The 14,355-nt window shown below is 42.3% G+C and overlaps 1 protein-coding gene across 1 annotated transcript; it reads right to left on the bottom strand.

The window, feature by feature from the left end:
* Positions 1–998: 998 nt before the first annotated feature.
* On the bottom strand, positions 999–12,519 carry LOC130108168 (protein phosphatase 1 regulatory subunit 12B-like). The gene is made up of 7 exons (XM_056275020.1): positions 12,192–12,519; positions 6,976–6,992; positions 6,644–6,785; positions 6,363–6,467; positions 5,376–5,429; positions 5,142–5,192; positions 999–1,586 (listed from the first exon to the last, which is right to left on the bottom strand). The coding sequence occupies exons 1-7, from the start codon at positions 12,336–12,338 to the stop codon at positions 1,500–1,502; spliced, it is 603 nt and encodes a 200-aa protein (XP_056130995.1). The 5' UTR covers positions 12,339–12,519; the 3' UTR covers positions 999–1,499.
* Between the last annotated feature and the right edge of the window lie 1,836 nt (positions 12,520–14,355).

Genomic DNA, 14,355 nt, shown 5'->3' with positions numbered 1-14,355 from the left:
GGCTCAGGTCCTAGGGTGTTCCGGTGGCATCTGGGCACTGCTTGGCCTCCTCCTGATATTCTTCATATAGTCTATAATTCCATTATAACTCTATTAGCCTCTTTCAGTGTTGTATTCTGTAAATTGGGCTTTATTCTGTACACACAACATCCATTGCACGTTTGTACGTCATGGGAGAGATCCCACCTCTGTTGCTCTCCCTGAGGTTTCTTCCCATTTTTCCCGCCCTGTTAAAGGTTTTTTTTTTTGTTTTTTTGTTTTTAGGGAGTTGCTCCTTATCCGATTCAAGGGTCTAGGACAGGATGTTGCATCGCTGTAAAGCCCACTGAGGCAAATTAGTAATTTGTGATATTGGGCTATACAAATAAAATTGATTTGACTTGACCATTGTCCACCATACTCTGCTGATTCACTGCTCATTTTCGGACCCAGGGTCAGTTATGATGGCAAGATATTGAATAGTCTTTTTTTTTATTATTAATTTCCCCCCTTTTCCTCCCCAATTGTATCCGGCCAATTACCCCACTTTTCCGAGTCGTCCCGATCGCTGCTCCACCCTCTCTGCCGAGCCGGGGAGGGCTGCAGACTACCACATGCCTCCTCCGATACATGTGGAGTCGCCAGTCGCTTCTTTTCACCTGACAGTGAGGAGTTTCGCCAGGTCGATGTAGCACGTGGGATGATCATGCTATTACCCCCAGTTGCCCCCTCCACTGAACAGGCGCCCCAACCGACCAGAGGAGGCGCTAGCGCAGCGATCAGGATACATACCCTCATCTGGCTTCCAAACCGCAGGTAACGCGGGGATTTGAACCGGCGATCTCCGTGTTGGTAGGCAACGGAATAGACCGCTACGCCACCCGGACGTCTCATGTGAATCTTTTAAGTCATGTAAAGAGGAATATTTCTGAACTGGCTATGATTTTTTTTTAATGTTTGTCGGGGATCATTGGGTAAACGTATTTAATAGAAAAAAGGCCCAACACATTATATTTGTTTTCAACTTTGTAAAGCAGTGTTTATTTCATAAATACATGCACTTCCTGCAGTTATGATTTTGTAGTTGATATAGACATTTTTTAGCTGTAATTGACTTGACCAAGTACAGTAGTTGTATAACTTTTCCCGTGCCATATACATCGGAATATGTAGCTAAATGTGAAATCAACCCTGTGTGCTATGCAGTTAGTCTGTAATTTACTGATGACGAGGTATCAACTGAATTTGAATTGTTGTTGTAATCATCATCACCATCATCATTTTAATCATCATCAGCTGTGGCAGCAGTTGAATGTTGTTTTCCAAATTGGTGAGAGAGTAATTGTTTCATACTGAACTTTCCCAAGATCCATCCAGCCATCCATTATCCAAACCGCTCACAGATATAAATGTTATTCCTGTTCCACTGGCAATTTTTACCTTTAACAAAGGCCATATAAAGAAGGCTAAACATGGCTTGTAGCATCCTCCTTTCCTCCCGTTCTTCTTCTTTTTTTGTCTCACTTGGGCAGTTTACTGATGACTCGGATAAGAGCTCCATTCTCATCCTTCAGTCTCCTGTTTTCCATTTTAAGCTTTGCCTTAACCTGAGAAGAGAACATAAACGGCATACATCACAGCAGAGGTTATAGAGAAAACACAGCATGGGGTTATCATATTGGAGTGCTCGTTTCATCAGGAGGATGAGTATGGAATCACAAACAAGCATTGTCATAGTCTGGTGGTTCAGATACAGTAGTTCTCAATCCTTTCAACTTTTTTATGTTGTGTGTGTGCGTTTGTAATTTCCCTTTTCACTTGATTTATTCAGGAATTAGGAACACTTTGTCATTTCATTTCGAAATATCGTTTCCCCCAGCCCACAGCAGTGCAACACAAAGACAAAAACACATATCCAAAAACTACAACACATACACACACACACACACACACATATACATACACACACACACACACACACACACACACACACACACATATATATATATATAAAATAACACTTATATATCCAAAGTAAACAAAAAAAATCACTGTCCATGGGAATGAATGCCAGCCAGAATGACTGTTAGAACTGCCGGTCTGTATGGGCTAGCAGTTAGCTTAGCCTGCCCCGTTTCCGCATCCTGTCAGGCCGCCCTTGTTGTTTCCTCTTCAGGTGTAGCTCCAGGCAGGGCCATGGTCCTTTGGACCACCGGACGCAGCTCAGGCTCCCTCAGTCAATCCAACACCAGCTCTCCCAGCCAGACACCCTCGACTCACCTCCCCGCACTCCACACGATGACACCAAAAAACAGTCAATGTCAGGTGAGGCTGCCACCAGACCGCCCTCGGTGTTATCGGGACAGCCTGTCTGCATGGGCTATTAGTTAGCTTAGCCTGCCCTGCTTCTGTGTCTTGTAACACTGCCCTTGGTGTTACCTCCTCGGGCTCAGCTCAAGGCAGGGCCATGGTCTCTGGGCCCACAAGATGCAGCAGACCAAGCTCTCCCAGCTGATCCAGTGCTAGCTCTCCTAGCCACCAAACGAAGACACAAACTTAGACACAGGTGTGGACAAAGACACTGCATGGACAGTACTAGATGAGGCCGCTGCAAACGTGAATTCACGCCGCCATCTTCCCACATGATACTGGGTGAGGCCCCTACAAACGTGAATTCGCGCCGCCATCTTCCCACATCAGAAGTGGAAAAATTATTATTGCAAGAAGTCTAAAAAGTTTCAAATGTTCATGATGTCACATGGAAAAAAACATTACATATCATGACAATACAGTCATAGCATATTCTGTGTATTGGAAAGAAACACCCCCACACCTCTAAAATGATCTCTCAGTCCCCTCAGGGGTAGAGACCCCTATGCAGTGAACACAGCAAAGATACATACAATAAATTGGTCTACACATTTTCCGTCTCTATCACAGCTCTATCAAACTTCTTCGGAGAGCTGTTGTTAAAGAAAAAAAAAACACTTCATCTAATTTGAGTGATTGAAATCCAAGATTTACTTACACAATAACACTCACAGACAGAGAAACTTTAAATCAGATTTGTCCATTAAATTACATGTAACTAACTGCGCTTGCCTTTAGTGGCCTATCTATTTTCAGAGAAGTGCTCTAAGTGTATTGAGACCCCTTAGTCACAGATAACAAGAGGTTGTTGTTTGCATCCCTTGGGCAGAACACTGCAGACATTTGTGGAAGTATGACTGTAGATGAATACCGATGACTTACTCACTTGAATGTCAAAGCGTTCACACATTCCACAGCCAATTGAACATAATGGTGACAAATGATGTCAGCTAAAACCACTGCGGAAGGCAGAGCCCACTTAACATGTATGCCATGCACCAAATAGCACAGACATGTTTTATTCAGTTACAAACTAAACTCTAGTCATGGGTTCTAGTCCTGGGTGGTCCTGCGTTTGTTTTCATTACCATCACTTCGCTATGATACATTTTTTGTTGGTTGGGCCTCCAAAGGAAGTCTCAAACACACTAGGCTATTTGTTTACTCACAACAACGTAGAGAGATAAGTATTGATCAGGCTATACAGTACATCAAGAATCCTTCAAGGATGCTCAGGGTGATAATTAGTGACCTGTTATGACAATTTGTCCTATCTTGTTGAAATGTCCTACTGTAAGGCAAAACTATACTAACAGTAACCTAAACCCTAACCTGCACATGTGCAGTACTACTTGATAGGTAGGATGAAATGTAGGAACACTGGCCCTCGTTTTTTTGACCACACTGCAGCAATCTCCCAATCCTGTCGCTTTACTCTGTACAACAGGCTTTGGGCATCATCTCTCACTCCATAACAATGCACTTCTCTCTAGTCTATCAGCTGCTGAAATCCAACAACTGCAAAAAACCCAGAGCACTTGGTTTTCAACCTGCCAAGATTTGCTCATGTGTCGCCTCCCTTAATCCTTACATTGGCTCCTAGTGTCCACTCACAAAAAGTCCAAAATCTAGCTGTTGGCTATCCAGGCAGTTGAAGGAATTATACTGGCCTACCTGCAAACCCATATTTACATGTTAACTCCTGCTTGCCCTCTACATTTGGAAAGCTACTGCCTTATGGGCAAAATTTATTATTTTATCTATTTTAACCTAACTTAACCTGACCTTAACCTAACTATCTTGCAGTGACTGAAAAAAAATGTATAGTATCACTTCAAACTTTGATGCATCTTAGGGTACTGATGCTGACACCCATGATGTTTATTCCCCAGCAAATGCCCACTGATGGGACTTCTTGTTTGCAAAGTCATTGATTAGATCTTTAAAGTCCAATTGTTTTGCTAACCGGCTTTCAATTGAGAGCAGTACCAGGCTGTTCAGCCTCTCCTGGGACATCGTTGATCTGATCTTTGCTTGTGTTTGTATCAGCAGTCACTCGCGACAGGACTAGATGAGTTGCATTGAGAGACGCTCATGAGGGGCAGACTAAGCCATTTTGCACCTTTTGTAAGGGGTGAGAGGGGCCTCAGAGAGGGGTGAGAGGGGCCTCAGAGAGCCTCCACTATTTTCTTTAAGTCCTTCAACTGATGTATTGAGCCAATTTTAACTGAAGTTATGACACTAATTAATTAGAAATAAACATTTGCAAACCAAAACAAAGTTTTAATTCCAGGCTTCTTGAGCCCCCCCCTCCCCTGGTAGGTCCCCCCCCCCCCACACACACACACACACACACACACACTACAATGCCCCTGCTCAAAATGGTGGAATGAGCTCTCCATGTCTTGCATCAGGTCTGTAGACTTAAGACCTGAATACTTCCAATATTCAGAACTACATTAATCCGTAGATTTTCACTGAAAATTACCATTATATGAATTTGTAGTATTGTCCAGTTACTTTGGAGTCCCGTTACCTGCCTCACTACGGGTGATCTACTCACTGCACTTGACATGACATGCACCCTTAGCTATGATATTAATACTATTTGGTGTTCTAAGATGCCTATAGGTTGACACCTATTTGCTGACTCTCTTTGTAAATTGCCTTGGATTACAGCATCTGTTAAATGAAAAAATGTAAATTATCAAGAGATAGCTAGAATAGTGGAGGGACAAAATATCATTCAAAAATGTTATCACTCAACCTCATATGGAACATATGTAAATTACCTTAAGTTCCTCTTCCATATCTGAAATCTTCTTCTCTAGCGCTTGTCTTTCCTACCAAGGTTTAAGAAAGGGAGATGAGTGCACCATTTTTCCATAGCTGAGCTTCACTATTGTATATTCAGTGGCATATGGCATGTACAGTATTTTCCATATCCAGAAACAGTCCTCAGTTGCCTCCAACACTCATAAAAATAAAATAAAACAAGGCGATCAAAAAAGACCCAAAGTTTTTACCTTTTTTTCTGTCTCTAGCAAATTGGAGCTACAATCAGATGGTCTTCCTCTGCGCTGTTAATTAAAAAAAAACAAAAAACACTACATTAATTTGAGAGTTGGCTTGTAATAGCTGCAAATATTTCTTAAATCCTGAATATGAACATAATCGGGGGTCAGAAGCATAAAGATGTGCTAATGGTAAAACATCCACGGTTGCACCTGGCACCTGTAGAGATTGAGCTATATATTCCATGCCTCACTGCTACACTTACCCTTAATTTTTTATCTTTCTTGATACCAGAATAACAGCATGTAAATGCTAGCATTGTTGATGAGGTCTGAAATTCATCAAAAAGTTGGTCCTTATACGTTTGCACAAATTTGTTGTTCAGTACTGGTTGTAATAATTGCTTGTATGGATTGCTGATTCCATTATCAGGAATTGGGAACACTGTCATTTCATTTCATTTCATGTACTTGTGTACATGAAATTAAACAAAATATTGTATCCCCCAGCCCACAGCAGTGGAACACAAAGACAAAAATACATATCTAAAAACTACAAGAACAAATGTCAAACTACAAAAAAAAAAATCACTGTTCAAGAGAACAAACGCCAGGATGACTGCTGGAACAGCCGGTCTGCAAAGGCTAGTAGTTAGCTTAGCCTGCCCCGCTTCCGCATCTTGTCAGACCGCCCTCGGTGTTTCTTCTTCCGACGCAGCTCTGGGAAGGGCCGTGGTCCCTGGGCCCACAGGATGCAGCAGACCAAGCTCTCCCAGCCGATCCAGCGCCAGCTCTCCCAGCCATCAAGACACAAACTTAGACACAGACATGGACAAAGACACTGCATGGACAGTACTGGGTGAGGCCACCGCAAAAGTAAGTTTGTGCCGCCATCTTACCACACCGGTACTGGATGAGGCCGCTGCAAACGTGAATTTGTGCCGTCAAGTGATTATCATTACATTATCAAATTATTCTAACATCATTAGTGATATGTACCTTCACTATTTTCTCCAGCTGGGCCTGAACCATGACCAGTTCCTGTTTACTTGTTTCCAGCCTGGATTTGAGCCTCTGATTCATATTCATTGCCTCTTCATACATCTACAAAATAAGCATTGAACACTATGTTTACTGACTTGAAATATGTCTGGGAAACCTGAAAAAAGGGTTTAACGAGAGAAAAAGTGTTCATGGAACAAAGACCCTGTATAATAACAGTGCAGAAATAAATAAATCAACACTAACAGCCATAGTGATATGAAGACTACATCATTGACCTTCTTGTAGTCGTTACAGCCCATCTCCTCTTCTGCCTTTTTTCTCATTGAGGATCTGTTCTCCCTTTGGGAAATGTAGGACTCAGTCTGGCTTAGGGTTCGGTCTTTGGAAACATCTGTTCCAGATCTCTCAGAGTTCAGTCTGAGGAGAAGGATGTCACGTCATTGTAGAGCAGACCCCCCCCCCCACACACACACACACGATAAAATTATGAAACCATTGTCACAACCAGAAACTAATTTCTGACAAAATATATCTGCTGCTGCATCACAAGATAATAGATATCCTCATGTATCAAATGATTAGGTGAATTGAAATTGAGGCAACTTACCTGGATACTCTATCGTGCTGAAACAGAGCACAAAAGCTTTGGATTAAACTTTTAAAACATGTATTACATCCATGTTACAACAAGCCAGCCCTCAGAGTAACAACATGTGTTACAGAGCAACCTCATATATCAAAGGCAGACCTCAGCACTATTCAAGTGGGACAAAAGAGTAAAACGTTGATCTCTACAATAGAAGAGGAACAAAGCATTTGTGGTTATTTTTAATCACCGTTTTGTATGCAAAGAAAATACATATCTTAAGTTTTCTTTGTGAGTTTAAGATCTTGTATCTCTGCTGAGGCACCAGTGCCTGCGATTTCTGACAGGCTTTACCCACACTTCAACCTGACACAGCATGACCAGGTCCCACCACACGGTCATGACCAAGTCTTCATTTTCACCGAATGTTTACTGCTGCATTGATAATGACATCACACAGGTTAAGACACATCATGTCTCTAACCATGTCCGTTGTTTGACAGGCTATGTAACAGTGTCTCAATGTGAGATGTATCAAGAACACTTGTGAGGCCCACAGGCAGACACAGACAGACAGAAAGACAGATAGACAGACATATTGACAGAGACAGGCAGACAAACAGATATATGGGCAGACAGACAGATTGAAAGACAGAAAGAGATGGACAGACAGACACAGCGAGATAGACAGATTGATGGACAGACAGACAGACATAGATTGACAGACAGACAGACAGACAGACAGGCAGACAGATAGCTAGACAGACAGACAGACAGACAGACAGATTGACAAACAAAGAGATAGATTGACAGACAGACAGACAGATGGACAGATAGCTTGACAAATAGACATAGAGACATAGATTGGTAGACAGACAGACAAATAGATAGATAGACAGACAGACAGATATATTGACAGACAGATATAGAGGAATCGGGATATAGATACACATTCCAAGATGTTATAAATCTTATAATATCTTTTGGGAATTACAGCTCAGTGACTGAAGGAATAATGTGCGGCAAGTTAATATTTTCCATTAATAAATGCCTTTCAGAGACTCTTGAAAGAGAGAAATAACTTGTTTATATCAACACAGAGTACACCGATGAGCAAAAACATTATGACCACTCACGGGGGAACCGAACAACGTTGATTATCTCCAAACAAGGGCACATGTCAAGGTAAAGACCTGAGCGACTTTGACAAGGGCCAAATTGCCTGAGGGCCAGTGTTGTGGAAATTCACCTGAAAACACTCTAGACTCATAAATAATTACACAAAGCAATGACGGTTGATAATACAAGACATTTAGCACTTGCTGTACAATAAACAGACAAGACAAGACGAATAGTATTGTACCATACGGAGAACACCTCCCTGCATTCTCACTGAACAAAGGAGTCGTCTCTCTTATATTCTCTTCCAAGACCAAAAAAAAAAGAAAAAAAAAGAAAAAAAAAGTCAACCCATTGGTCAGCTTCAACCATACATTTTCCTATAACTCACACCATAGGTTAGTTTAAACATCTGGTCATCGCCAGCTATGGGGGCATATATATTACAAGGCACTGTGAGTCAAGCAGGGTATATGAGAGAGAAGATAAACCCATCTCCATTACAAACATTCCTTACTCTTCGCTGAGGAATTCACAAGACCCTTCTCCAAAGCAGATTTGACCAACAGGCATAGAAAAACAAATACACAATGAATAAATTATAACTCCTAATGCTTCATGCCAATTTTTCTTCACACCAGACGACTGGGTCAGAGCATCTCTAAAACGACAAGGCTTGTGGGGTGCTCCTGGTCAGCAGTGGTGAATACCTACCAACACTGGTCCGAGGAGGGACAAACCACAAACTAGTGATTGGGTGTTGGGTGCCCAAGGCTCATCGATGCGCAAGGGCAATGAAAACTATCCCATCTGATCCAAACCGACAGAAGGTATCTTATGGCACAAGTCACAGAAAATTGTAATGATGGTTACGGGAGGAATGTGTCTCAACACATAGTGCATCGCACCCTGCTGTGTATGGGGCTGCATAGCCTCAGACCAGTTAGAGTGCCCATGATGCACTGTCCATCGTCGAAAGCACCTATGGGCACATGAGTGCTGGAACTGGACCTTGGACCAGTGGAATGAGGTCGCCTAGTCCGATGAGTCCCTTTTTCCTTTAGATCATGTGGAGGGCCGTGTATGTGTGCGCCGTTTACCCGGGAAAGCGATGGCATCAGGATGCACTGTGGAGAGAGATAACAAGTCGGTGGAGGGAGTGTGATGCTCCAGGCAATGTTTTGCTGGGAAACCCTGGGTCCGGCCTTCACGTGGATGTCAATTTGACACGTGCCACCTACCTAAACATCATTGAAAATCAGGCACAACCCTTCATGGCAATGGTATTCCCTGATGGCAGTGGCCTCTTTCAGCAGGATAACGCACCCTGCCACACTGCACACATTGTTCGGGAATAGTTTGAGGAACATGATGAAGTGTTCAAAGTGTTTTCCCTAGCCTCCAAATCTCAATCAGATTGAGCATCTGTGGGATGTGCTGGACTGACAAGTCCGATCCATGGCGGCTCCACTGCACAGCTTACAGGACTTGAAGGATCTGCTGCTAATATTTTCATGCCGGATACCAGAGGACACCTTCAAAGGTCTTGTAGAGTCCATGCCTTGACAGGTCGGCGTTGTTTTGGTGGCACACGGAGGACCAACAGCATATGCAGGTGGTCATAATGTTTTGATTCATCAGTGTATAACAGGTTAAAGGGAACAGAGGAAAATGTCCCTTAAATAAACTGAGGAGCAGAGATAACTAAACACATCCAAAAAAGGTAATGACTCTGGCAGCAGCTTGGGAGTTAGACAGTTATTGCCTGCTGTAGTTGGAAGGGTTATTAAAGGGAGAGCTGAGAGGGGTAAGATTGTTATTGGCGAAACAGTTCACAGCATTGACAACAGACAAACAATCACAATGGCTGACCTTCACATAAAACAAGCATATTAAAACCAGAATATAATACACTATTGCTTGGATGACTGCAAAGAAAAAGAGTTTTGTTTTCGTACTTTAAGGAGAGCAATATGACTCCTGATACTATTTCACTATATACATGATAGACAGAAATCTTGCCAATGTAACTTATCCTCTGTGACCTTGTTATCTGGGAGAGTCCCTCACCTCCCCTCTCACAAGCTGCTGGTCAGCCTTGTTCTTCTTTCCAGCCGGCTTTCCATGTGGTCGGGGAAGCATGACCACTTTGTCAGGAAATTAGGGCCTGGGCCCCAAACTGCCAAATATTTGGCTTTTTATGTAATGGCATCATGACAGAGTGCTGTACAAGGTGAATGAGGTCCACAGATATAATTTAAATCAGATTCACTTTGGAATATTTTAAATGTTTTAAACTTCTTCTTGCATCAATCAAATTATTAAAGTACCAAAGCCAGGTAATTAATTAATATTTGAGTATAAAATCAAAATTATCTTGCCCATAGAAGACACTTCTCAGAAAAACTGGTTAGATTAACTTGGTTTGCTTGTCTTATTTCCACAGGCACAACTTTTTCAGACACTGTGAAAAGGTATTATTATTTTTCTGCCAGACCTTGCAACCTATGGGAAAAATATATTTAAAAAAAACAAAAACAAAACACGGAATACACATTGCCCAATAGCAGTCTAGTGGTCAATGCTTACACTAAACAGTTATTAAATCACAAAAACAAAGAAGATGATGAATGAAGAAAGGGAATCCTGCAAAGAAAGTAGACAGTTTAAAATTGTAGATGCTTCATGTAAAGACACTGACATACAAGACCTCTGGACCTTGACCAGACTCTGTGCCAACTACTTCAACACTCACTTAGGACACTTGAATCTCTCAGCAAACGGTCATTAATAATACTTGTGGACTCTCCAAAGCTCTGGTTTGGATCAAGAAACTATCACGTACACAGAAGTAGACTGCAATGCCGGCTGCTGTGACTCTGTAGCCCGTCTGTGAATGGCTCCATCTTAAAGACATCCCTCTGACCTGGTAGATCCCATGAGGGACTTCCTGCCTCCTGACTAGCTCTTCCCAAGTGGAAAATGTGAGCTTCTCCCTTAGGACCAGCAGACGGGTAAACATCCATAAATCCTGTTTCTCCGTTCCCACAAAGTCCGAAGCAATGTATCCCTCTTTTCTATGTCTGCTTGCTTTCATCCTGCTTTTTTGCCCCTCTGTTTGCTTGCTTGATCTCTCTCTCTCTCTCTCTCTCTCTCTCTCTCTCTCTCTCTCTCTCTCTCTCTCTCTCTCTCTCTCTCTCTCTCTCTCTCTCTCTCTCTCTCTCTCTCTCTCTCTCTCTCTCTCTCTCTCTCTCTCTCTCTCTCTCTGAGATTCAGTGTTGGTTTAAGTAAACAGATAAGGCTAACTGCGCTTTACATCTTTTTCTTCTTTTTCCTGTTTTGTCTTCCCTGGCTCATGCACAGTAATGTCTGTTTGAGCTTTACCGTGACAAGCACGTAATACAAGTAATCCCTGGGGCATTTCAAGGATAAGTTTATGCATGCCAACGTTTTATGACATATAGTTTTTAGATAACCAACTGTATCAACAATATAAAAGGTGTAAAGGTTGCTGTCATTCTTCTCTATACAATGAACAAATGGTTTGATGGAGAAAACCAAAATTTTGTAATAGAACCAATGCTATATGCTCAGGAATAATTGTAGAAAAAGCATTAAGGGAAGAAGGGAAAAACACAATGGTAGCATCAGGACCAAATAAAGAGTCAGCCAGTGCCAGTGCCATCTCCTGTGATGTGAATTATTTATTTCAATCCTTCCAAGTCATTAATGTTGATAATGTTGATCATTGCTGGTGTTCCCAAGGGCATACAGAGGATTTCTAGTTATAGCTCCACTTTCACCTGCAGTAATCTTGCCATATTTCACACAAGACAACTCACCCACACAAGAAAAAAAAAAATTTCTCTGAGGTAGTTCATTGCAAATACTTAAATTGGGGAGTCAATAATACATCTCCTTAATTTGCATTCATTTTATTTTACCATTGCAGATTAGAATGAACAAATGGGGTGAATCCCAAGCTTCTGTAGCAGAGCATATAAACTCATATTAATACCTGCGGTCAAACATTAAAGTCTGTGTTTACTCATGTCAGACCTGGTATTTCCTGTAACTACACTCAGGAAGAAAAAAGATGAAAGATAACCAGCTCTTACCCTCAAACTGTTGGTTGTTGGGATGGGAGAGGTTGTAGAATAATCAGATAGGAATTTTCTTGAGCGTTGCTGATCCTTGCTGCGAGAAAATGAAGATGACATCTCTGCAAGCTGCTGGCCACTGCATGGAGCTGTGCTGTTGTTCATTCACCTTTTAAATATATTTAAATTCTTACACTGAAACTCATCCTCTGCAGTCACTGGCCAGAGACAGTCTGGAAGATGTTGAGGGGTGTATTTGCCACCCAACAGAAAAGGACTTTAATATGACTTTGTCCGTAGTTTGCTGTTAGCGACTGAAGTGAGTTCTTCACATGATGGTGAGACATTACAGAGTGATGAGTGAAAGAGCAGGGCAAGTGTGAGAGTAGTGGAGGAAGTTGTGGGACCAGGGAGTAGGCGGGCTGTAGAGTGTCTGTGGACACAAGGATTTGACAGCAGTATTGTTCACCAGAGCCCTCCAAGGACTGTGGTCAGTCGACAGAAATGAAAACATAAACTGAGCTCTAGTTGATCCAGTCCTTTTTTTTTTTTAAATCTTGACCTCTCTTCATAAAGCTTCAACTTCTTTTTCTTCATTTCCTTTATTTACACACATTTAACTCAGTAAAGTTATAAAAACAAAAGTTATTTCTTTACATAAATAGATTAAATTAATTAACTTAAAGTCAAAGCACAAAGACACATAAATAGCTTTGCTTTAACTTGCACTCAATTTCCCCTCGGGGATGAATAAAGTATTCTGATTCTGATTTCTATTCTGAGCAAGAAAAGTCATCTCTTTTAAAACATCTTTGCATGGCATCATGTGGCAACAATACACTACCAATATAATCCAGTCATTGGGGTTTAAAAATACTGTAGTGAATTCGGGGGACAACGCAACCACAGGAACTGCCGCGGCCGGGAAGCGAACCCGTATCGCCCGCACCGCAGGAGACATCGCTAACCGCTCGACTAAAGGATTAGATCCGCGAGCCAGCGGCCAGTGTGTCTTCTTATCCATGCACGTTACAATACGCTGTACTACTCGGGCAAGGACTATACCAGCTGATTTCACTCAGTAACACGTTTGGCCAGAAAGAGGGGCTAATTACTAATAAACACCAGGTGTAGTGCTTGGTTGGAATGGAAAAACGTGCAGATTATCAGGCATTGGTACATTATTGTGGACACGTCCATAACACTGGGCATTTCTCTTCCTTACATCCTTACAAAATTACAGAAAGTTGAATCAGTTCATCTGGACAAAATTTCATCGTAGTTTTCATCGTCGGTTTCGGTCGTTTTGCCACTGTATTGCTTATAAGAGTCGGGATAGTTTAGACTAAAAGACAGTTTAAACTGAAGACGTTACTTAGATGAGTGATGAAATGTTTCTCTCAATAAACGTTGTATCTGGGCGAACTGATTTTACTTTCTGTGATTTCCTTACCAAGATTATTGAGCATGCATAAAGACATTTTGACTCATTTCGGCGAGGATTGCCGTAAACTTGTACGAGAGAACGGCACGTAAAACGGCAGACAACATGAACCGCCTGAGATTCAGCCCCAGATGCAGACAGAGTTGTTGTTAACGGATCGCCGACGTCAGATTGTCAGTTGTTATTAAATGTTTTTTAAGTGTTTTATGTGGTTTTATGTGTTTATGTGATTACTATTTGTTGTGGTGTAATCGTAGTTGTCATTCTGTTGTGTTGTGTAACCTTGTAACTGAAACCCTGAACAACTTTGTTGTTCGAGTTGATGACCACCATGTATTGTATCTCATTTCTGTAAGTTCTTGTTTCTGTGTGAGTTCAGTAAAGGGGCTGCAAAGTTACCTTTGTCGTTGCTTCTACGTTCGCCACACTGGTGTCAGCAGTGGGATTGCAGCCAATACCCACAAATCGAAGATGGCAACGTCAAGAAGAAACTTCGATGTAAAGCTCCGGCAGATTGAGGATTTCATCGAGTGTCTGCAAAAAGAACTTTCCCGGGGAGAGAGCATCGCCGCTCGGAAGATGTCCCACGGAGGAAGGGCGGACGGAGCCAGCGCCCCCCGTCCTTCAGGACCCGACACGGCCGGCCGGTTCAGCGATTCGGAGGCGGCACCTGCCGCCGAGAAGTCGCGGCCTACTCTGATTTCAACAGCCGTCATGCCGCCGCCGGCCGCCGTTGTC

This window comes from Lampris incognitus, chromosome 2 (genome assembly GCF_029633865.1).
Source record: "Lampris incognitus isolate fLamInc1 chromosome 2, fLamInc1.hap2, whole genome shotgun sequence".
NCBI lineage: Eukaryota > Metazoa > Chordata > Actinopteri > Lampriformes > Lampridae > Lampris > Lampris incognitus.
This window is presented reverse-complemented; position numbering and strand designations above follow the sequence as displayed.

What these genes read in the sequence shown, in the direction of transcription:
- LOC130108168 (XM_056275020.1), bottom strand. Translation starts at nt 12,338, where the DNA reads ATGAACAACAGCACAGCTCCATGCAGTGGCCAGCAGCTTGCAGAGATG. An exon ending in GCTGTAACGACTACAAGAAG is followed by an intron (nt 6,468 to 6,643) that starts GTCAATGATGTA and finishes CTTATTTTGTAG; the next exon opens with ATGTATGAAGAGGCAATGAA. An exon ending in ATATGGAAGAGGAACTTAAG is followed by an intron (nt 1,587 to 5,141) that starts GTAATTTACATA and finishes TTCTCTTCTCAG; the next exon opens with GTTAAGGCAAAGCTTAAAAT.